Source organism: Takifugu flavidus, chromosome 1 (assembly GCF_003711565.1).
Source record: "Takifugu flavidus isolate HTHZ2018 chromosome 1, ASM371156v2, whole genome shotgun sequence".
Classification (NCBI taxonomy): domain Eukaryota; kingdom Metazoa; phylum Chordata; class Actinopteri; order Tetraodontiformes; family Tetraodontidae; genus Takifugu; species Takifugu flavidus.
Window position 1 is genome coordinate 1,740,004 of NC_079520.1, and position 21,491 is coordinate 1,761,494.

Genomic DNA, 21,491 nt, shown 5'->3' on the forward strand with positions numbered 1-21,491 from the left:
TAAGGGGAACTCGTTGAATTGGAGATCAGAAGTCTTGTAAATGTAAATGTGCAGCAGTCTTTCTACAGGTTGCGTTTGTCTCTGTCTCAGACTCACTCTTGATTCTTCTCACATTAATATGCAGCGGTGTGCGCGTGTGTGTGTGTGTGTGTGTGTAATGGAAAACTGAACAAATCCCTCCTCACTGAAATCTCCTCACTTGTCATGACAGAACATTACGCCACCCTCCGCCAGGCTTCGCGTCTTTCTCTTTTTTCAAGCTGACACTCAGATTTTGAGCATCTGCCGGGACTGGTGGGAGGACTCGGGCACAGACTGCAGCGCACTGCGATGCAGATGATGCCCGTGTGAGCTGCACGCCTGAAGCAGCAGAGTGCGCGGAGGCTGCCTTCCCTTCTGGACCTACTGCGCACCTCTGGGCGCTCGCTGTGGACGCGGTACCGAGGCGTCTCTGCAGCGATCCGGGCTCGATGCATGATCGTGAGCCCAAATCTGCCCTGACTCGGGATCTGGGCGGCAGGGGAGGGGAGGGGACGCGGCACCCCGCCCGTCGCTCCTCATTTGGACTGCAGGGATAACGACCTGAACCGTGAGATCCCCGCGCAGAAATCACCGAGCAGGTGTCTGCGGTACCACCGCCGTCGTCCTCCGCGTCCTCACCCCTGCACGTCTGCGCCAAAAGGTAAGCTCGGCGCCCCGCTGGGGCTCTTCGGGGACTGTTTGGCTGGTGGTGCCTCGCAACTGTGATGCTGATCATTTTGATGATGTGCAGCCTGTCATTAAACAGCCGCAGCGCCTTCTCGTGCGCTTCGCGTGCTGGTTTTTGCCTCCGCACTGAGGAGTCGGAAGGATGGAAAAACCTGATCGGAGGCATTTTGTGGCTCCGTTTCGCGGAGGAGATGCATAAGAATAAAATGACGTAGGGAATTCCCACAGTAATCCAATAGTGGGCGACGACACCTGCACATTCCGCCAGTGCGGTCCCCCTGTGGCCTGCTCAGTCATGTGCGCAGAGCGGCCGTGCGCGGCCTCGGCGGCGCGCACATCGACTCGGAATGATTAAAGTTGGAGACACGTTGTTATGTAACGCGATGTTTGCTGACGTGAAGGCGCCATAAGCGGGGGGTTACCTGCCCGCTGCACCGCGGCGCTCAGATGAAGGACGCGTTCACGCCAACAGCGCGTTCACGTTTCTGTGCTTTCTTTCCTATTCTTTTTTTTTTGGAAACGACAGAGAAAACATGCTGGTAGGAGTTGGACCTGGGAGGAACGCGCATTCCCTCACCTGGGAATGAAGAAGACTGCGGGATGGCAGCATATCTACTACATTAATGCTGCTTTAAGCGCGTCCCCTAAAGAAATTCTTTGCCAAAAGTCCATTTTAGTCTGTTGGGGAAGAGAAACCAGCACGTGAGTGTGTTGGTCCCACCCCAAATGTAATTCTCCATATCGCTACAGCAATCATGCCACTAGATTATGAACTTTCCTTTCCTATTTTAACTGAACGCATCCTCTTGACTCAGACCGGGGGGAGACAGACTCCCACCAAAGCTCCGTTAATGTGTCTTCAATTATAGTAAATTTCATCCTCCAGATATTTGCTATTGTCTTATACTTGATGTATGACAGATCCGGGCTGGATGATTTCCAGCCGATCCTTCCTCAGACCCATCGTGATGCCACCCTCAGACCTCAGGGGGGCTCCGCTTCGGATGGGTGGGTTTTCCTGGTCTTCTGGGGGGGGCAGTAAGGTCAGACGACTGCTCGACCTGCGTCAGCCAGCCGGTGCGAAGCGTGCTGGCACTTCCTGTCTTTACCAGCAGAATCTCCGCCTGCATCTTATCCAGACACCATCTTAATCTTCCCCCCGTCAGGCTCGTTCAGCAGAATGTCGGGGTGCCGCCTGAAGCTTTCAACACCTACAAGTGGGGCTGTCTGACCTGAATAAAGCAGGTGCAACCATTCCCATTATCACTGCTGGTTCCACTCCTGACTGGGAACCAGTGTGACCAAGAGCACAAGTGGAAGTGAGCCATCACTCAGCTCATCATGTTGGAACGTTCAGGCTTTAAAGTTGATGTCAACAAACAAGCTCAATACCTCATCGCTGCTGATGAATCATTCAGGATTAACCCACCAAACCTGCGACCTCCGTTTCTTCCCTTTTTACTGATTTTATAATATTTGATTATTCTTAACTGCACATTAGAATCGTCCATTCGGATTATTGCTGAGTCAAGTACATTTCTATCAGCGTTCACTTTTATGGCGTTAATAAACCCAAACACAGCCCACGTTTGTGTTGAAGGAGCCGTTGGCCTCCTGAACTGGGAGAGGACAACAGCAGTCTGTCGTCTGCAGCCATGTTCGCCTCACTGAGGCCTGTCATCGGGAAATACCTCCCACCGTGACTCATCCCAGACACATACAGCCACTTTACAGAGAATTACCCCAAGTGGGGGCTGCCTCTGGGCCGTGGGGGGTTCTACAGCCCACCGGACTGGCTCAGGAGGCGTCACTGAACTGTCACCAGGTAGAACCTTCCTTCTTCACCTGAGTGTGTGTCAAGTGTGACGTCATTTCTGTCTAAGAGCCAACCAAGTGCGTTTTCATTTGTTCTCACCACGCTGTGTGTGTGTGTGTGTGTGTGTGTGTGTGTGTGTGTGTGTGTGTGTGTGTGTGTGTGTGTGTGTGTGTGTGGGCCCAAGGTGCCCGTTCTGTCAAGCTGTAAAGTGCAGTGTTCACCTCCACAGGGGTGCAAAAGAGTGCCTCTGCCGTCACACACACCCACACCACACACACACCCACACACACACAGTGTGATGGAGGAGAGGGAGATGAGGAGGAATCCCTGTACTGACATCACAGCACCTCCATCAGAGTATCCTGAGCCGGTCAACACAGGTGCAAAAGTGCATGACTGAAGTTTGAAAATGACTGGTTCTTTGGAACCACTTGTCCCGGGACGTCTTTAACGTGGTGTTTTGTGTTGGACCTCGTCTCAGCAGGTGTCGCCTCAGCAACGCTCCCGTCTCCAGTCAGACATCCCAGTAATTCTCTCTTCCATACAGAGATATACGGCGATATCCGCCTTCCCTTTTTAAACACCCCAGCACATTCCCCTGCAGATGCTGCAGTGCACAACGTGCACACTCCGGTGTCTCACTGGCGAGACGTCCTCACCCTCAACACCTTGTTTACGTTTGCCAGGTCCTGTGAATTAATCATTAATCCCAGCAGCGGAATCGGATTAAACTGCATCTTGATCCCATTTCTGTGCCGTGTGGCGACTCCACTGTGCTGGGGGGGCGTCTACGCCACGTCAGGGGGGGACAATGGTTGTCCCACACGTCGGGGGGGGGGGGGGGGACACTTGGACTACACAACGACTTGCATAACAAGTCACCGTTTGTATTTTGGTTCCTTCTTCTGCATGTTTACGGGAAAAGCTCCTCCCTGCTGGTGCCCATGACTGTGCACGAGGCCTCGGAGCGCATGTGATTGGGATTAACGTATTCTGTGATGAAGGTTTTATTCTGTCATAAATCCGCGTGTGTGTGTGTGTGTGCGCGTGTGTTGTGTGTCCAGGCTTTCCCCCATGTCAGATGCAGCAGATCCTATTTCCATATCAAGCGATCTGCATCCATCAGCTCAGCGGCCGGTTGTTTCTGCTCAGTCAGTTCTAAATCCAAAGAGAATTGATTGCGGAGCTCAGCAGCCGTAGATTCACAATATTAGACAATATCTGTCATGCAGGTTCCCGCAGAGAAATCCCTTTTGAAATTATTGCCAGTTTTTGCACCGGGGCAACTCTTACCTGATCTCCCTTTTTGGTATTCCAAGAATAAACTGGAATGCTGGAAATGGGCGCTGTCACTGGCTCGAGACGGTGCCCGCAACTTGTTTCTTTACCCTCTGGGAGTCTTTTTTTTTTGGGCCAGACTTAATTTTGTACTTAATGTCACTTTGATAGATGGTGCAGTTACTTTGGGTGCAGTGGAGGAGAGCAAATGAACAAAGTAAAAGAGGAGAATATGACAATGTTCCCAGAGGGAGGCGTGCGGAGACGGAGGGACAGGCGGACAGATGTACAGATGCAGGTTAGGTAATCAAGTCTTTGACCACACAGCAGATTCAGCAGCAACAGTGGCTTTAATGGAGGCCGTAGAAAAGACTCTGCTCACTATTGCTCACCAGCCGTTGCCTCAGAGTCCAACACAGACTCTTCGGTATCAAGTGGCCCGTTGACGTCCATCTCAGGTCAACTCAGGTCTGGAAATGTGACTGTAGCTGTCAGATGATTGTCACCCAGCCTCTGTGTATGGAAACGAAAAGCTGGGAACAGAAATGTCTGCCTTTGACAGATGCGATTGGAGTTGGCTAATTTACAATCGCTGCACTCTGGTTCGGTTACCAGGGCAACCCATACACTCCTGCTTCACAGCAGTTCTCTGAAGATGGCAACTGGAGCGTCCTTTGGTAAAGCTAAGCTATTTTCAACCCACCTCCCACATTTCAAAATTGTGCTGTGCTAAACTGGGAGGTTACTGGTGTTAGATTCTCCCAGTCGAGGTGTGGTTCTAGTTATGGTTCAGGTAAAACCTTCTCCTCTGCCTGGGGAGGGGGGGTGTGGTCCTCCCCCAAAGCTTTACATGTTTGTTGGTTAATAAAGAGCACAGAGTCTGGGCCTTCAGAGGTAGAATCACTGAGCAGCTCCGCTTTTATGTGCTGTATTAAAATGCCAAAGATCTGAAGTGCTGGCTCAGACTGCAGCTCCTGCACCAGGCAGATATAAACACACTTCTCTGCTTCTTGGTCCTTCAACAAAGAAAAACCAAAAAACAGCTGCCTTTGGCTAGTGTCAAGTCACATGTCGTCCTTTCCTCTAAAGACAAAATGGCTGTGGTGGAGACTCTGACAGCAGTCTGCAGAGAGTTCTGGAACAGGCCTTGGCTGATTGAGGAGGGTCCTGGGAGGCAGACATGGCTTCCTGGCTCCATTTTCTGTTTTCACTAGTCTGACAGAAACTACAGAAACCCGATCAATTTCATTTTCCCTCTCTTCTTTCCCCACCTTCAGGCTTATGTTCAGCTGGATAAAACAACAGTTGGATATTGGCGCGTCAAGAACTACTTCCAAGAAGAAAGTAGTTGTTAGTCTTCAAACACAAGGATATAAATGAAGCCGGCAGGGTTGAAACCATAAGTCTCATCATCTTTTCCATAAGAATCCAGAAGAGGATTCTGCTCCTCAGCTGATCGTTGTGGGCTCGACCAACTGTTCAGCATGCGTCCTTCCCTCGCCACAGCGGTGCTGCCGCCCAGGACCCGTTCCCACAATCCCCCCAACCTTTCAGTGGGAAGTCGCGAACACCTGTCAGCGCCACGGAGACGCAGCCCCAACCTCCGGCACACCCTCAGCCCGGACAACCTGCGAACCCTGGCGGAGAGGGGCGGCGCCGCTGCTGTTGACACGGTCTCTGTTGTCAGCGGTCCCATTGGACTGACACGGGCCAACAGCGACACAGACCTGGTGACCTCCCAGAGCCGGTCCTCGCTGACGGCGTCCACTCTGGAGTACACGCTGAACCGTGGCCAGAACCTCGTCATATCATGGGACATCAAGGAGGAGGTGGACGCCACCGACTGGATCGGGCTGTACCACATTGGTGAGACACCGATAGAGGTTTTGCTTTGTCCAGATCTTGAGTTTTTACAGGTATGACAGGTAATCAAGGGTCTTTTCCAAACCCTCGAATGCCATTTTTCCCCCAACGCTGTGTAATGAGGTGTTGTGGAAACCCACCCAAGTAGCTTTGACCCTCTACCTGTCCTGAAGGCCTATTAGCTGAGCCAGGTGTCTCATTATCCAAAGCTGAAAATAGCTCTGTGGAGTCAATACGGCAACGGGAGCTTTTACGCAGGACTGGAGGCTGACTCAACATGCAAGGGCTCTGCCGCGGTGTACAGTGACTAACACGCTATCACTAAGCGTGTGTGCACCCCGGTTGTGCACGGTGGTCTTCATTAATGTGTGACAATCCTGCTTAGAGACAGGAATTTGACAGGGGGGGATTCAGTGACCTGTGGGCTGCAGGAGGGTATCAGGCTCGATCTGCCAGGTAGATCTGCACATCCTGGTGAAAGGTAATACAGCAGCAGTGAGAGTTTCCCAGGACCTCAGAGGATCAGAACCCAGACCCTCTGGTAGCTCTGGGGACATGGTGTCCTTGCGGAAAATACATTTATAAACATTAACGGGTTGGACAAAGTCGACCTGAATCTTAAATACAACTTTGCTCTTTTGTGAACAATTGTACACTTTTGTTATACAATTATACACAACTAAATTCAATACGTTTGAATCATTTTTATTGGATGCTTTCTAAATGTAAATTATCATATTTAACTGAGTTGTCCAACGGGGAGCACCTGGATGATGACAGAGATGGTAGTTGTCCAAATACTGGACCTTGGGGAACGCCAAACTAAAGAACTGAATTGTGAAAAATAAGGGTTTTCACAGATCTCCTCTAGTAGAAAGTTTGCTGTAACTTTACAACAAAATTCAGTTCAAAGGGGGTTTCAGGTTGCTTCTTATTGATTTGTCACGTCTCTGATGACCTTCAGGCCTCAAGCTGTCTGGATTAGTTGACAAAATTGTCCCGTGTTGATGAGAATGCAGCACAGGTGAAAGACAGAGCGTAAAGTGCTGGTGCCAGACGGGGCGTCGGGTCAAAGCACATCGATCACGAGACTTCATTACCTCCTCCAGAGTCTCGTTCTTCTGAGGGGATGCTGTTTTTGTTTTTTACTAGGAAGACGTTTGATGACAAGAACCTGGACTCTTGTTTGAATAGTCACTGATTTCTGAGGTAGTTCTGTGTAATGTGATACATTTGAGGTCTGCATTTTATCACACTGAGATATAAAAAAGGAAGATCTGACTGTAAAATAGGGTACAACACCACATTATCCACGAAGGCTTCAGATATGAGGGGGAGGGGAATTAAAATGAGTCTCAACTCAAAAAGTGTTGATGTGAGCTGAATCCACATTAACTGACTTGGAAGTTCTGCCCTGGGTCAGATGAAACCAGCCCATCCAACGTGTGGGAATGTAAGAACCGAGGGGTGAATGGCACACAGAAGGGTCAGATCGTGTGGAGACTGGAGCCCGGGCCCTACTTTATGGAGCGTAAGTTACTCAATCGGGATAATATAATAACTAATATTTGTGATCTGGTCCTCTGATGATCCGCTGCTTCCTTTGTAGCTGAGACCAGGATCTGTTTCAAGTATTATCATGGACTGAGCGGAGCCCTGAGAGCCACGACCCCCTGCATCACCGTGAAGAACCCTGCAATCCTGGTCAGCACCAAATGTTGGCATATACCTGTAGATATATAGAAATATGCATTTATATATAAGCTCACAAACAAGAAAGGGATCGTCAGCAGACAAATAATTTACTTTTCGGTTCTATTGACGGAGACATGAAATGACAAATGCTGCCAGGCTCTCTGCTTATTATTCCCTTAAAAATACATTAAGATATTAGAGATGTAAGGGAAAGTATTTTAATAGAATAAACCAGCTTTTTGCTTGGCTAAAGGAGTCTAAAGACTGGAAATATGGGGAAATTTAGCCTTATGCAATGTTTTAAACTGTGCAATTGTTCATAATTGGCCAAAACTGAACAATGGTTTCTTAGATTTATATTATTAGACACATATATTCATAATATGAGGCCCATTTATGTTTAAACCTGCTCAGGTGGAAGGTTTGGCCGAGCAGGTGGGGGTGGAACATCCACGAAAACTGATCAGCTTCACTCTGACAGGTGAGATGAGCCGTTGACAGCATTTTACCTTCGACTTGCTCGAGATTGTGATTTTCGTGCTCATGTGATGTAAAGAAATATGACAGAAGCAATTTTGGAGAAAATGATCCTGTCCTTGGATTAAACCCTCTAATCCCCAAAGCTCACTGTCCATGCGCTTCATTTGCAGATCTGCGAGCTATCGGCCTGAAGAAGGGCATGTTTTTTAATCCAGACCCCTACCTGAAGATGTCCATCCACCCCGGGAAGAGGAGCATCTTCCCCGTCTTTAGCCACCACGGACAGGAGCGGCGGTCGGCCATCATTGCTAACACCATTAACCCCACCTGGCACGGAGAGGTGACCTTTAAGGGCTGTATATCACATTAAATAGGCTGCATTATTCCCCCGAGTGTGTTTATGTGTGGCTTTGCCTCTCTGCAGAAATACACATTTGTTGCCCTAATGACAGACATCCTCTACATCGAGGTGAAGGACAAGTTTGCCAAAAGTCGACCCATCATCAAACGGTTCCTTGGTCAGCTCGCCATCCCTGTGCAGCGCCTTATCGAAAAAATTCCTGGGTAAGACGGACAAGGCAGAAATCCCTTCCGTCATGCTGTCACCGCCATCGTGCACAACTCGCTATTGTCGTGTAATGTTTCAGAGTTCAGCCCGTGAGCTTCTCCCTCTGCCGGCGCCTGCCGACCGAACACGTGAGCGGCCAGCTGCAGTTCAAAGTGGAGCTCACCTCGACCGGGCCTGACGGTAAATCTGCCCCAAGAATCACCTGCTATCATGGGCAGTTGGTAAAAACGATGCTGCCAGCTCTTGTTCATAACTTGATTCAAGTGACCTTCAGAAAATTCGAGAGTTCCATCACTCATTTGGAATAAAAACTCAAATGAAGCGGCACAAAGCCGCCTCTGTCCTGGTGAATAGTCTCCACTGTTGCCGTGGTGTTTCTCTTCCAATGTTGCTCTCAGCGACGTAATTTCGCCCCCTCTCTGGCTGTTGTAGGGGCCTCTCCTGATTCTATCATCGGCTTGTCGTCTTTGAATGGAGCTCCAGGGACTCCATCCGACGATGAAGACCTGCCACATCATCTCCCCGGCATGGTCTCCGGGGCCGCCTCTCCTACTGGTTCGCATGGCTCCCATAGCTTGTGGGACAGTGGTGTCTTGGCCTTGCCAGAAAAAGATCTCCCTCTTGTTGCATCTGAAAGTGCATCACATCGCCAATTACTTCAGAGGTCATTGGCTGACAGCCTGGATGCCATCGAGGCCCCCAAAGGCCCCGGTGAAAGGCCCCTGGGAGCCGCCTCCCCTAAATTGCGTTCGAGCTTCCCCACACACACAAGACTCAGCGCCATGCTGCACATCGATTCAGACGAGGATGAGGACAGGTCTGGTGCCAATGACATCACCCCGCTGCCGCTGTCCCCGCTGCTGATGAACGGCGAACCTGCAGATGGCGGCGCCGCCGATGAAGAGGAGCTCTTTGCTGAGATCCAGCCGGAGCCTGAGCAGCTGGAGCCTGAGGTGCTGGAGGGGGAGGAAGAGGAGGGCGCAGGTGGCACAACAGAAGAGCTGGTCCTGGAGCTGGGGGCAGGACTGGACCTGGAGGATGTTCTGGAGCCGGACGTCTTCTCGGAGGCGGAAGAGACTCCGTTTGTTGATGCTGCGCTGCAGAGAACGTTTCCAGAGAGCGATGTGCACGAGGAAGGACGGCGGCCCAGCGAAGACCCCTCCTCGGAGATCGACTCCTGCTCCATGGCAACAGCCCCCCAGACGGTCTTCTCAACATCAGAGAGTTGTCCCTTCACACTGACGACTGCTGTGGTGAGTCCACCATCGCCAACGTTAATCACGATTAAACTGTTTGTTCCCCCAGAGATGAGTAGGTGCCAAAAATTTGGTTATGCAATATCTGTGGGGGGGGCAAAGGGCATCAACCACTATTGCTAATTAGAGATATGATAATTCACTTAATAACCTTAATGAGCTGATCTTTGATGAAGAGTTTGTGCCATCTTGAAGGTCAATGCAGTCAGAATAAGTAATAATTACACTCATTTGATGTTTTTATACCTCCATGTCAGGAGAAATGGAAAATGGTTCTTCCTCTAAATCCACCTCTCTTTTTACTGGCATTAATGCTACTTTTATCATCTTGTTCGTGTTCTGCTTCTTTCCATAAATCTCTAAATGTTACGCGCAGTCCGCCGGGCTGTGGATGGGAGCCGTCACAGCCGGCGCAGCGTCCAGCCGAGCCTTTACTGGGTCAATGCCCCGGCTGATTCATGTGACACTGCACCATAATGTGGTCACTGCAGTGCCATCATTCACTCCCGTCCTGGGCGGCTATTTTCATATTCAGCAGTCAGTCCGTCTGAGAGGGTAGATGAATGAAACACTGAACCTCAGCTGTGATATTAATAGCAGGTGGCTATTTTTTGCCTCTTAGCTGCGACACCAACGCACTAAGGAATTCAATTAAATGTTCCCAGCTATACGGAAACGGCCACCGAGCCAGTGAAGCAGCGTGTTTCGACCCCCTTTTCAGTCAAGACTTTTTTATTGGCACATATTCGCTCTGCCAGGTGTTTGTTACCCTAAATCTAATTAATACCAAGATGCAAATCAATCAATATGAGGTTCGTCGAATGTTGATCAAAATGATTCTGGTCATCCAGGATCCTGGAACATCAACAGCTGACTGATGTAAATGTGGGCAAGTCAAATCTTTGCTCTGGTGTATCAACATGCTACCTGAGCAGCGGCTTTGCGGGATGTTTTTGTAGGAAGCTGAGGAGGAAGCCGAGACGGCCATTGATCCAGGGGGAGATGCTGTTTCTGGAAGCCCACCGCTCGGTGGAGCGGCGGGTAGCGAAGGTGGGCAGGTTGAGATCACTGAGGCTGAAGAAGAAACTCCAGCAGCTGGAGAGCAAGTGGAGGTGGAAGAGGGCGTCACAAGGAGGCCGAGCCTGCAGGCGGCCGGAGGCGCCGCCAAAGTACAGGAGGAGGAGGTAAAATTACGGGAGGAGGGAGGTTCTGCAGATTCAGAGCAAGGGACCACAGAGACGGATGGAGAAGAAGGTATTTTAAACAAGTCAGAACATTGTGAACTCCCTCAAATGTGGCCTAAATATGTTTCCTGTCACCGAACCGGAACCCTCAGGTGCTCAGGTGAATGGCCACCCTGTGCAGTCACTTCCTTCAGTGCGCCACGACATCCACCGATACCAGCGGGTGGACGAGCCTCTTCCGCCTAGTGAGTGTGTGTGTGTGTGTGTGTGTGTGTGTGTGTGTGTGTGTGTGTGTGATTAGTTGTCAATATCATTGCTGATTCTTTGTTTTTGAGATGGTGCGACATTGAACACCTTCCCTGCTTCACTTCCTGTCCATGTTTCAGACTGGGAGGCTCGGATCGACAGCCACGGGAGGATCTTCTTTGTAGACCACGTGAACAGAACCACCACCTGGCAACGCCCAACCGGACCTCCTGCCCCACAGGGCCTGACCCGCTCCAACTCCATTCAGCAGATGGAGCAGCTGAACCGCAGGTTCGTTCTCTCGCTGTCCTTTAGAAGAATGGAGAACGAACAAAATGACTCAGACTTCCGTCATGACTTCCTTTAATGGAAGATTTGCCTGAAGGGTTGGTTGGAAGTTACATCATCTCAAAATAATACAAAATGTAGAAAAAACGGAGGCAGGAACTGGCAACAGCTATTAATAAAGAACTAGAACGTGACCTTTTCTGTGGATGACAGGTACCAGAGCATCAGGAGAACCATCACCAACAGTGATCGGACAGAGGAACCTGCGGTAGACCAGCTTCCAGAACCAGAGAGTGAACTGCTGCCTCAGTCCATTTCAGGTGAGCCGCTTCCGTTCAGTATTAAAGCCTCTTTCGGCTCGTGAACTCAGCGCACGTGTTGTAATTATCTCGCAGAATTTCGCAGGGACAGCGCCGTCGCTCACTCCAGCAGCCGTTCCCGCCTCTCGCTGCTGCTGCAGTCACCCAGTGCCAAGTTCCTGTGCAGCCCTGACTTTTTCACTGTGCTGCATTCAAACCCTGTTAGTCCAACGCTGGTGACCCTACACACACACACACACACACACACACACACACACACACCATGTCGCTACAGAACGTTTAGCCAAACCCGACTGGTGGGAGGCCTCACCTCACTGCTGTCTCCATCCAGAGTGCCTATCGCATGTTTACGAGCAACACCTGCCTGAAGCACATGGTCAGTAAGGTGCGTCGGGACGCTCACTACTTCGAGCGCTATCAGCACAACCGTGACCTGGTCACCTTCCTCAACATGTTCTCCAATAAGCAGCTAGAGCTCCCCCGGGGCTGGGAGATGAAACACGACCACACTGGGAAGGTGAGTTCTGTGTCTTGTTGCCTTCTCGTTGTCTTTTAAAGGCTGGACATCACTCAGGTGTCCAACAGGCTGTCTGTCTCTCCCATGACTCTGGGTTTTTCCGTCTCTCCTCCCAGCCTTTCTTTGTGGATCACAATTGTCGTTCCACGACCTTCATCGACCCGCGGCTGCCCCTACAGAGTTCCCGTTCCACCGGCCTGCTGGCCCATCGCCAACACCTGAGCCGCCAACGCAGCCACAGCGCCGGGGAGGTGAGACACAACACGAGCCGCCCAGGCACCACTTGTCCCTTGGAGCCAGCGTAAGCTTGGAATAGAATCCACAATTTTTATGAGGCCGCAAAATCAACGATGACCTCGTGGCTGAAGCAACAGAAGCGGTGAAGGAGGGTCGGAAGCATCTGCAGCTGCTGAGATATAAGATATTTTATCATTTTATTATTATTTAACTCTTTTTCTTGTCTCGGGATTAGAGGTTGTATTTAAATAGAAGCTGTGCAGCAGGTGGGTTGCTCTCAGAACTAGGATGCGACCTGAGCTTTAGTGCTTCCTTTGGTCTCAGGTGGTGGACGATTCTCGCCAAGGTAACCCTCTCGTCATGCCCCGCCCCTCCAGCACCTTCAGCGGCTCCAGTCGAAGTCAGCACCAGGACTCGGTGCCCGTCGGTAAGTCTGGCAGGGCGCACGAGCCAGAACGCTGGCAGATCTGAGTTCTTGTCAAATGCATTCTCCTGACTTCACCCAGCCTATAACGACAAGATAGTGGCGTTTCTACGGCAACCCAACATCTTGGAGATCCTGCAGGAAAGGCAGCCCGAGCTCGCCAGGAATCACTCGCTCAAGTATGTGTCAGGGTTGTTCTTTTGTTTTTCACCGTTCCTCATCTCTCCTCTCTGCCGCTGTCTGCCTTCCTCCCTAACCTTCATCACCACCATCATCATCACCACCATCATCATCATCACCACCATCATCATCACCACCACCATCATCATCACCACCATCATCAGTCACCCTGAACACACAGTTAACCTTTAATCCTGATGAATCGTGCCAGTTTGCCTCCTGACGTGTGTGTGCGTGTGTGTGTGTGTGTGTGTGCGTGCGTGTGTGTGTGTGTGTGCGTGTGTGTCAGGGAAAAGGTGCAGTTCATTCGCAGTGAGGGAGTTAACGGGCTGGCTCGCCTCTCCAGTGATGCTGACCTCGTCATGCTGCTGAGGTGATTTCTGCCTTTCCTCCTCTGAATAATAAAACACTTTGGAAGTGTGTAAAATACGATGATTTTAGCTGAAAACGTCACCATTAGCTCACAGATATGTGACGATCCTATAGAATATGAGCGTAAACTCCAAACCAGAAAGAAAAAGGTACTTTAGAGTAGCTCCCACATCAAATCTATGACTTGTAATAAAGAGGAAATGCACATTATTCTGCTAGAATGGGTTTAACTGTTTGTTAGCGCTGGTGTGAGTGTTGTTTCCGTGACATATGTGTGTCTGTCTTGCTCTCATCTCCAGCTTATTTGAGGAGGAGGTGATGTCATACGTTCCTCCATTACTCCATCCAAATTATTGCCTCTCCTCTCCTCAGAGCTCTCCTGGTAAGTCACGGCTGGTTTTGGGGGACGAAGGCACAACGTTTATTGTTGAGACACGTTTTCCTGTTCTTTATTAAATTCCTGCCACTGCTATTGAATTTCCGGCCTTGTGTCCTGAGGTCATTTTCTCACCAAACAACAGAGGCTTTTTCATTATTCCCTTCACGCGGCTTCCTTTTTTAACGCCACGTGTTTTTTCTCTCCCGTCTGGCAGGCACGCAGAGAGCCAACGCCCGCGCTCCGGCTCCATACAAGCGGGATTTTGAGGCCAAGTTGAGGAACTTCTATCGAAAACTGGAGACCAAAGGATACGGACAAGGCCCAGGAAAAGTCAAGTATGTTTCAGCGTGATTTATTCACCAACGGTCCGAACGGTCCTTTGTTAGCATGAGCACACACTGAAGGTTATTCGCTGCTCACTAGAGCCAGAAATGTGGATTAATACACAACAAAAAAAATCCTAAATTACAAATACGCATACAGTACTTTTACCTTCAACACCAGTTGTTGTCAAAGTACTGTGACGCCACTGATCCAGTTCTAAGTACGCAAGTACGCAGTTTATAGGTCAGATGTGACGTGTGGACTTGGGACAACAAGGTGTCCCACAATGCATTTCACCTCGGCCAGTGACGGCAGCAGAAATGGCAGAAAGTATGAACATCTCATTACATTAGTTGTGTGTGTGTGTGTGTGTGTGTGTGTGTGTGTGTGTGTGTGTGTGCGTCAGGCTCATCATACGCAGGGATCACCTCCTGGAAGACGCCTTTAATCAGATCATGTGTTACTCCCGGAAAGACCTGCAGAGGAGTAAACTTTACGTGAGCTTCATGGGCGAAGACGGGTGAGGCCACACAACAGACTTTTAATCAAGAGGAAACTTTTCACACTTCTAATCCATCAGAACGAGTAATTTTGTCCAACTCTTGGGAAGTAAGGAGAAACTGACATGACCCTTAAGTAATGTATTTAAATCAAACACACGCGGATGTTAACAAGACAAATGATCTCATGTATTGGAACAGATCTCCCATTAAACATCAGGCATTGCTAATATATTGATATATCACCCTGGTTTGTTTAGCTTTAATGCTAGTAGAGGTGGCGGCAGAACAATATGCAGACGTCGGTGTGTTGTCTGCAGGCTGGACTACAGTGGACCCTCCAGAGAGTTTTTCTTCCTGGTGTCCAGAGAGTTGTTCAACCCGTACTACGGCCTGTTTGAATACTCAGCCAACGACACGTACACCGTCCAGATCAGCCCCATGTCTGCCTTTGTGGACAACCACCATGAATGGTGAGGAGGGATCTGACGCTCCCACTGTGAAGGCTCGTCGCGCCTCGCTCGGCTTCTTTCCCAAAATAGTTGATTTATCTGGCTGTGTGGAAACATGCATCAGCAGTTTGAGTCGCGCAGCCAGTTTAGCTTTTTCTTGGATATCTTTGGTTTATAGTAGCTGTTTTGGCAAAGTCATCCCTTAAAAATGACTATTTTTATTGAATCTATTTCCTGTTAATCAGATCTAAAGGGGGGGGGGCCCTGGAGTCTACCCCAATGTCTGGACCACTGTGATGATAAGGTATATTTTTCTTGTCTGTATTGTGTCAGGTTCCGGTTCAGTGGCCGTATCCTGGGCCTGGCTCTGGTCCATCAGTACCTGCTGGATGCTTTCTTTACCAGACCTTTCTACAAGGGGCTCCTTCGCATGTGAGTTCCACTGGAAACACTGCAGACACACACAAATATCTTTCTATCAGAAAGTGTTCTCTTTCTATAAATTAATCCAAAAGTATTTCCATCATTCCTCCAACTAGGGGGGGTCCTTTAAATAAATGGGCTTTATTAAGTTTGTAAAAAAAAACTAAAAATCAATGCGGTCAGTCCAGCCTACACCGAACCCACCAGTGTTCCCACATGCTATTTTCTATTTTCTTCCATCTTGTTTTTGTTATTAAAAGCTGATTTATTCATTTTTTATTGATGACAGTTGAGCTTTAATTGACTATGTTCAGTCTACGGTGGCTCGTGAGGGAGGCAGCACATCAATAGCTCGTTGACCCCTGTGTCCTGCAGCCCCTGTGACCTGAGCGACCTGGAGTTCCTGGATGAGGAGTTCCATCAGAGCCTCCAGTGGATGAAGGACAACGACATCGAGGACATGCTGGACCTGACCTTCACTGTCAACGAGGAGGTCTTTGGGCAGGTCCGCTTGGTTCCTGATCTGATTTCTTTTGATGAGCCTGCTTTGAAGAACTTGCTCAGTTCCATGTGTGACGGTTCCAGATTACAGAGAGAGAGCTGAAGCCAGGAGGAGCCGGTATCCCCGTGTCCGAGAAGAACAAGAAGGAGTACATCGAGAGAATGGTCAAATGGCGAATTGAGAGAGGAGTGGCCCAGCAGACGGAGAGCCTGGTCCGAGGCTTCTATGAGGTATAAACGAGGCTCTGGACGCCTGACGTAATGGTAACAACCATGATTCTGGTGTTTTATTAGATTGTGTTCCGGGTTTGAGCCCAGTTCAGAGGTGGCACAGTGCTGGAAAAGCTCTCTGGCTCAGTGGGATAACCAGCCTGTCTGTGTCTGCTAGGTGGTGGATGTGCGACTGGTGTCCGTGTTCGATGCCAGGGAGCTGGAGCTGGTGATCGCCGGCACGGCAGAGATCGACCTGGCGGACTGGCGAAACAACACCGAGTACAGAGGAGGTACGGGAGGCTGGGGGAGGGCGGCGGAGCGGAGACAGGAACTCAAACAAGACGCCGGCTTATTTTCAGCCCGTCACATTTAACCACAAGCCGCCACGTTTAGCGTCTGTTCCTGAGCAGATGGGGACGTGTTCCTCAGGATATGTGAGGATTAAAATCAGCGTTCGCCGCCGATGCTGAGGGGATGTAGGCAGACGTCTCATGTGAGGGGTGTAGACGTGGGCCAGAGTAGCAGGCACATGCACCCGAAGGCAACAGCAGGGGATCGTCACGGCTACCGGAGGAGGGTCAGAGCGGTGCCTGGAACAGTTACTCCAGCCTTCAACCTGCTAATTAAAATCTGACGTCATTTTAAGGACAGACGGTGAGGGAGGGATTGATTTCTTTCCAATGAATTTATTGATCTATTCCTTTTAAAGCGTAATCCTCCAAACCTTTGCCTTCCACGCAAACAGAATGTGACAAATGCACGTACTGTTGATTCCAAAAATGTCTGTCTGGAGAGCAGTAATCGACTAAATCAGTCGTGCAAGTGGGTCACTCAGTCAGTTGTTTAAGATTTCATGCTTTGTGAAAAGAGCTCAAATCTTTGGGATCCGCCGCTCTTGTTTGTGTCCGAACTGATTAGAAGGAATCACTTTAAAAGGCTTTTAAGTGGAGCCGCCAGCGGCAGAGACGAGAGGCTGAAGCTGACATTTGGTCGTGACTCAGTGAAGCTCTTTTAATAGAAGAATCGACCGAGGTGGATCTCCCAGCGTTAAACATTGGACGGCAGAGCTCACTCACAGAATAAGTAAATGACTAGAGGAAAGTGGACAGCTGTGAGGAACAAAGCCCGGTTTGTTATCTGACTGACTCCAGCATCCTCATCATCATCATTATCGTCGTCTGCCGTCCTCTCAGGTTACCATGACAACCACATAGTGATTCGCTGGTTCTGGGCAGCTGTGGAGAGATTCAACAATGAGCAGAGGCTGAGGCTGCTGCAGGTAAGAGCACGTGTTGGACCACATGCGCGCCTGGTGCCCCCGTGTGGAGGTCTTGGGTACTGCCGCGGTGGGTTCCCCCCAGACTCGCCTGATTAATTGCAGAGTTTAGCATCATGTTCGCCCTCTGATGTTCTTCTGTCTCTGTCCAGTTCGTGACGGGAACCTCTAGTATTCCGTACGAGGGATTTGCCTCCCTACGAGGCAGTAATGGACCTCGCAGATTCTGTGTGGAGAAATGGGGGAAAATCACATCTCTACCCAGGTGAGAAGTTCAAATGTCATAAGTTACTGTAAAAAATATGAACAGGTCCATTAAGGGATCGTTGCTTTGTTTCATCAACCAAAAATAAAACAGTTAGCTCCAGTAACGCACCAATAAACACAAACTACCAGAATTATTTTAACCCTAATGTGGGATAAAGTTTATATATTTTAGTCCAAAACTATGTATTTGCTTACTGACCAAAGCTCCCCTTTTAAGAATGGTGGTAGAAATGAAAGATCTGCTGTACATGGGTTGTTCTTCATGAATAAATGTCCTGGCTGCATCTCTGTAGGGCTCACACTTGCTTTAACCGTCTGGACCTGCCGCCATATCCTTCCTTCTCCATGCTCTACGAGAAGCTGGTGACCGCCGTCGAGGAAACCAGCACGTTTGGGCTGGAGTAACTTTCTGTCAGCTCGCATCCAGCTGAGGAAGCGTCTGGAAGTTCATCGTTCTCACTGAGGAGAGACAAATCAGACTCACACCCTCAAAAGGCAACTAACCCCCCCTCTCCAGAGGAGGGCTCGGCCTCATCACTCTGCCTTTCTCTCACATATCTAAGAAGCAATTAGCTTGATTTCGAAAAGAAAGGCAGAGAATTGGAGAATTGTTTGAAAAGCTGTACAGTTTAATTCTTGTTTTCATGGTAACCGGTTGTCCACTGAGCCACATGTCTGCTTTAGTTAATGGCCTTGTTTATTTCTAGCGCCTCCTCCTCAGACAGCTGCTCAACATCCTCCACTCCCCTTCCTCCCACTCTGGACCTCAAAACTGTGTCCTTTTTGCACTGGGGCTGCAAAAATATGAACTATAACACACACATACATGCTCACAAATCGTCTTTACACATCACACACACCAAAAAAACAACACATTTTGTTTCTACTGTCATGCAAATTTTCCCAGATATTTATTTTTAAATCAGCGTGGCGCAATGTGATGTTTAGAGACTTCAACGGTGTTTTTAACTGAACATTTCCACAACATCTGAGACATATGATGTACAGCCACCCCAGTCTGACATGCAAACGTGTGCGTTCTAAGTAACAATGTTAGCTTTGAAGCTATGGTGCACTTTCCCGCAGTGCTGCGCATGCAATCACTACACAGGTACAGATGCATGACAGAGATGCAGGATTTCTGCTTTTGAAACTACTTCTCACACTGACCACGAGTAACGGGAGCATTTAGTCACCTAGACGGCCAGAGGAGCTACGGTGTCTTCCCACCCGGAGAAAGTGATGAATGTACCACACAAGAGACTGAATGTATGAACTTGAAGCAACTCTGATGCTTCTAAAAACAGAGAGATCACAGCAGAATGTGCACAGTTTAAAGGGAAAGGTAGCTTCTGAAGTAATGGCACCTGCGGGTGGAGCCGTAGCGGGGGGGTCGTTTCAGTGCCTCTTGGGTTTTTGTCCGACCGCAAACAGAAGCTTCATAAGTCAAGTTATTCAAATTTCACTCACAAATTTAAGAGATGATAAGATTTGAATTTAAGCAACAGACACAAGAGGGCAGAGACCCTGGCCAAGAGAATGAATGAACAGAGGAAAACACCTGATAAAGATGGACGACACATCCAGACCTCCTCCAGCTGTGCAAACGCGTCCCAGATGTGAGTTCCTCCACTGGGGCAGCGGAATAATGTCAGCACGTTAGCGTGAATATAGATGACCTCCTAACCCAGTTAGATGGGGATTACTCACATGTTAATCATCTTTGTCCAAATGAAAGTCAAAAACAGATTTCCCATTTAACGGATGCAAAAGATCAAAGATCTTGTCTAAAGCAGATTTGCTTGACACCAAAACAAACTATCTGTGACAGACCTGTGGATTAAAAAAAAATAACCCAGCTAAAATATGACAAAAACGGAGGGGGGTTGTACTTTAGCCCCCCAGCAGAGGGCAGTCGAGGCATTTTGGGGGAAGCTTTTGGGTCGTCCATCTTTACATACGCTCGGATGTCTTAAAGGTTTAAGGCTTGTATTTTCTTCTCCTAGTCATGTACACCATGGCCCTGAAGGTTTCAGTATTGCACGCAGGCACACACAAACACACACGCACACACATTTTCTATGGGGTGCATGCAAGATTACATCTACTGTACAAAGTCCAGTTGGAGTTAGACCACAGGGGCTGGAATAGTGTAAGAGAACCCCACATGTGATGCCAAATGTGGAGGCAGCTTTCAGATCCCAGCCCCTCTCTCCTCCTCCCAGTCCAATAATGCATGCAGGATCTCTCCAGTGAGCTCTATGAGCAGACCCCTAGATGGCGTTGTGTAATAGCCCAATATTGCATGCTGAAATAGTGCAACATTGTCCTTGCTAGCTTTTTGCATGAGGATATGACTATCCATTGAGAAAATGGGGTGCGGGAGTTGGTTTAGTTGTGTCACTTGGGGCATAAAGCCTTATTCTCACCTGACACTGTCCTGTCTGTGAAAGTTATGCTCATGGGAACGTTAGAGGACAATGGTTGAGTGCAGTGGCTTGTTTCTGTGAGGGTGATGCTGAGTGTTTTGGCAGAATGATTCAAACGCGCATGTCTGTCTCCCTGAGGAAGCCCATTTCTGTCAGTGTGATGAAAAACATGCTGAATTGTCATAGACTGTACACTCACTGGGAATATAGCAAAGGTTTTTAGTAAAATAAGAAATAATCATTCTTAAAATGTTGACCTATTTTCATAATTCTATCTCAATATTTCATAAATCAAACTAATTTGCCTTATCCCTTATCATTATTTGGCAAATTAAATATTTGTAGTTTAAAATAGTTTTTCATTCTTCCAAAACAAATGCACTTCCGACCCAAATAAAAATCATTTTGACTTATTACAGGGATGCCAATAACTCAGTTATAAACTAACGTAACGTGATAAATTTCATAGTTTAATAATGAACTTTTGAAATTGGTTTTCACAGTATTGACAAAAATGAGCTTCCATGTTCTTAGTAATAGGCTGATGGTTTATGGTTCATTGCTTATGAGCAGTTGGTGAGTCAATAGGGCTGTTTTGATTTTGTAAAACATGAGAGAACATGTACATGTATCATGTGTATGGTCCTGTTTGTCTCTTTGTATATAAATTGTAAATGTACGTCCATCCTGATGTGCGTATAAATATATATTTTGCACCAGATGTACCAAAGGTTTGGGGCTTGCGCACTTGACCATTAGCTCTGCTCTTTTTCTCTCCGTTACAGTCTTACAAACATGTCCTCTGCAGAGCATTGGTGGCATGGCTCGAGCAACTTCACGGTAGTTTGCACTTTCGTCTGCTGATTGAGTGATTAACTGATTGCTTATTTATTCAAAATTAAGAGCGTTGCACCTCACTTCTGACAGAATCCTCCGTCTCCTCTTTCCAAAATTCCACTCTATGCAAAGCTCCTGTATGTGTTTCCATTTTACCACCATGATTGTAATAAAAAGAAACAACTGGCAAATTTAGATTAATGACAAATGACCTTTACTAATTTTTACATGTCAACAAGAAACAAGAAAAGATACATTTGGGGAAAAAACCTTTAGAAACAATAAACTCATCAGTGACAATGTTTAGATTTTAATCTAAACAAATAGTAGAAATAAAAGGGCAAAAAAAAAACCACACTTGACACTGAGGAGCTGTAGTCTTCCAAGATTAGCATAATTAGCATAATTGTGGATGCGATATATTAAACCAAATCTTAACATCTTTTACTTTGACAATC

At 48.3% G+C, this 21,491-nt stretch overlaps 1 protein-coding gene across 2 annotated transcripts; it reads left to right on the top strand.

Moving 5' to 3' along the window:
- The first annotated feature begins 169 nt into the window (after positions 1 to 169).
- Positions 170 to 21,228, top strand: hecw2a (HECT, C2 and WW domain containing E3 ubiquitin protein ligase 2a). Of its 2 annotated transcripts, none has more exons than XM_057025681.1 (30): positions 170 to 682; positions 5,080 to 5,668; positions 7,089 to 7,196; positions 7,275 to 7,369; positions 7,775 to 7,841; positions 8,011 to 8,180; positions 8,265 to 8,404; positions 8,488 to 8,588; positions 8,841 to 9,661; positions 10,624 to 10,918; positions 11,001 to 11,093; positions 11,235 to 11,385; positions 11,596 to 11,702; positions 11,778 to 11,902; positions 12,034 to 12,219; positions 12,336 to 12,470; positions 12,763 to 12,883; positions 12,963 to 13,059; positions 13,350 to 13,433; positions 13,732 to 13,814; positions 14,026 to 14,146; positions 14,542 to 14,655; positions 14,956 to 15,108; positions 15,421 to 15,519; positions 15,886 to 16,015; positions 16,096 to 16,242; positions 16,400 to 16,514; positions 17,418 to 17,503; positions 17,653 to 17,765; positions 18,061 to 21,228. In XM_057025681.1, the coding sequence occupies exons 2-30, from the start codon at positions 5,287 to 5,289 to the stop codon at positions 18,170 to 18,172; spliced, it is 4,551 nt and encodes a 1,516-aa protein (XP_056881661.1). In that variant the 5' UTR covers positions 170 to 682; positions 5,080 to 5,286; the 3' UTR covers positions 18,173 to 21,228. The 2 variants fall into 2 exon arrangements, with proteins under 2 accessions (XP_056881661.1, XP_056881734.1); XM_057025754.1 differs by having other exon boundaries at positions 171 to 682; positions 12,781 to 12,883.
- Positions 21,229 to 21,491: the final 263 nt, after the last annotated feature.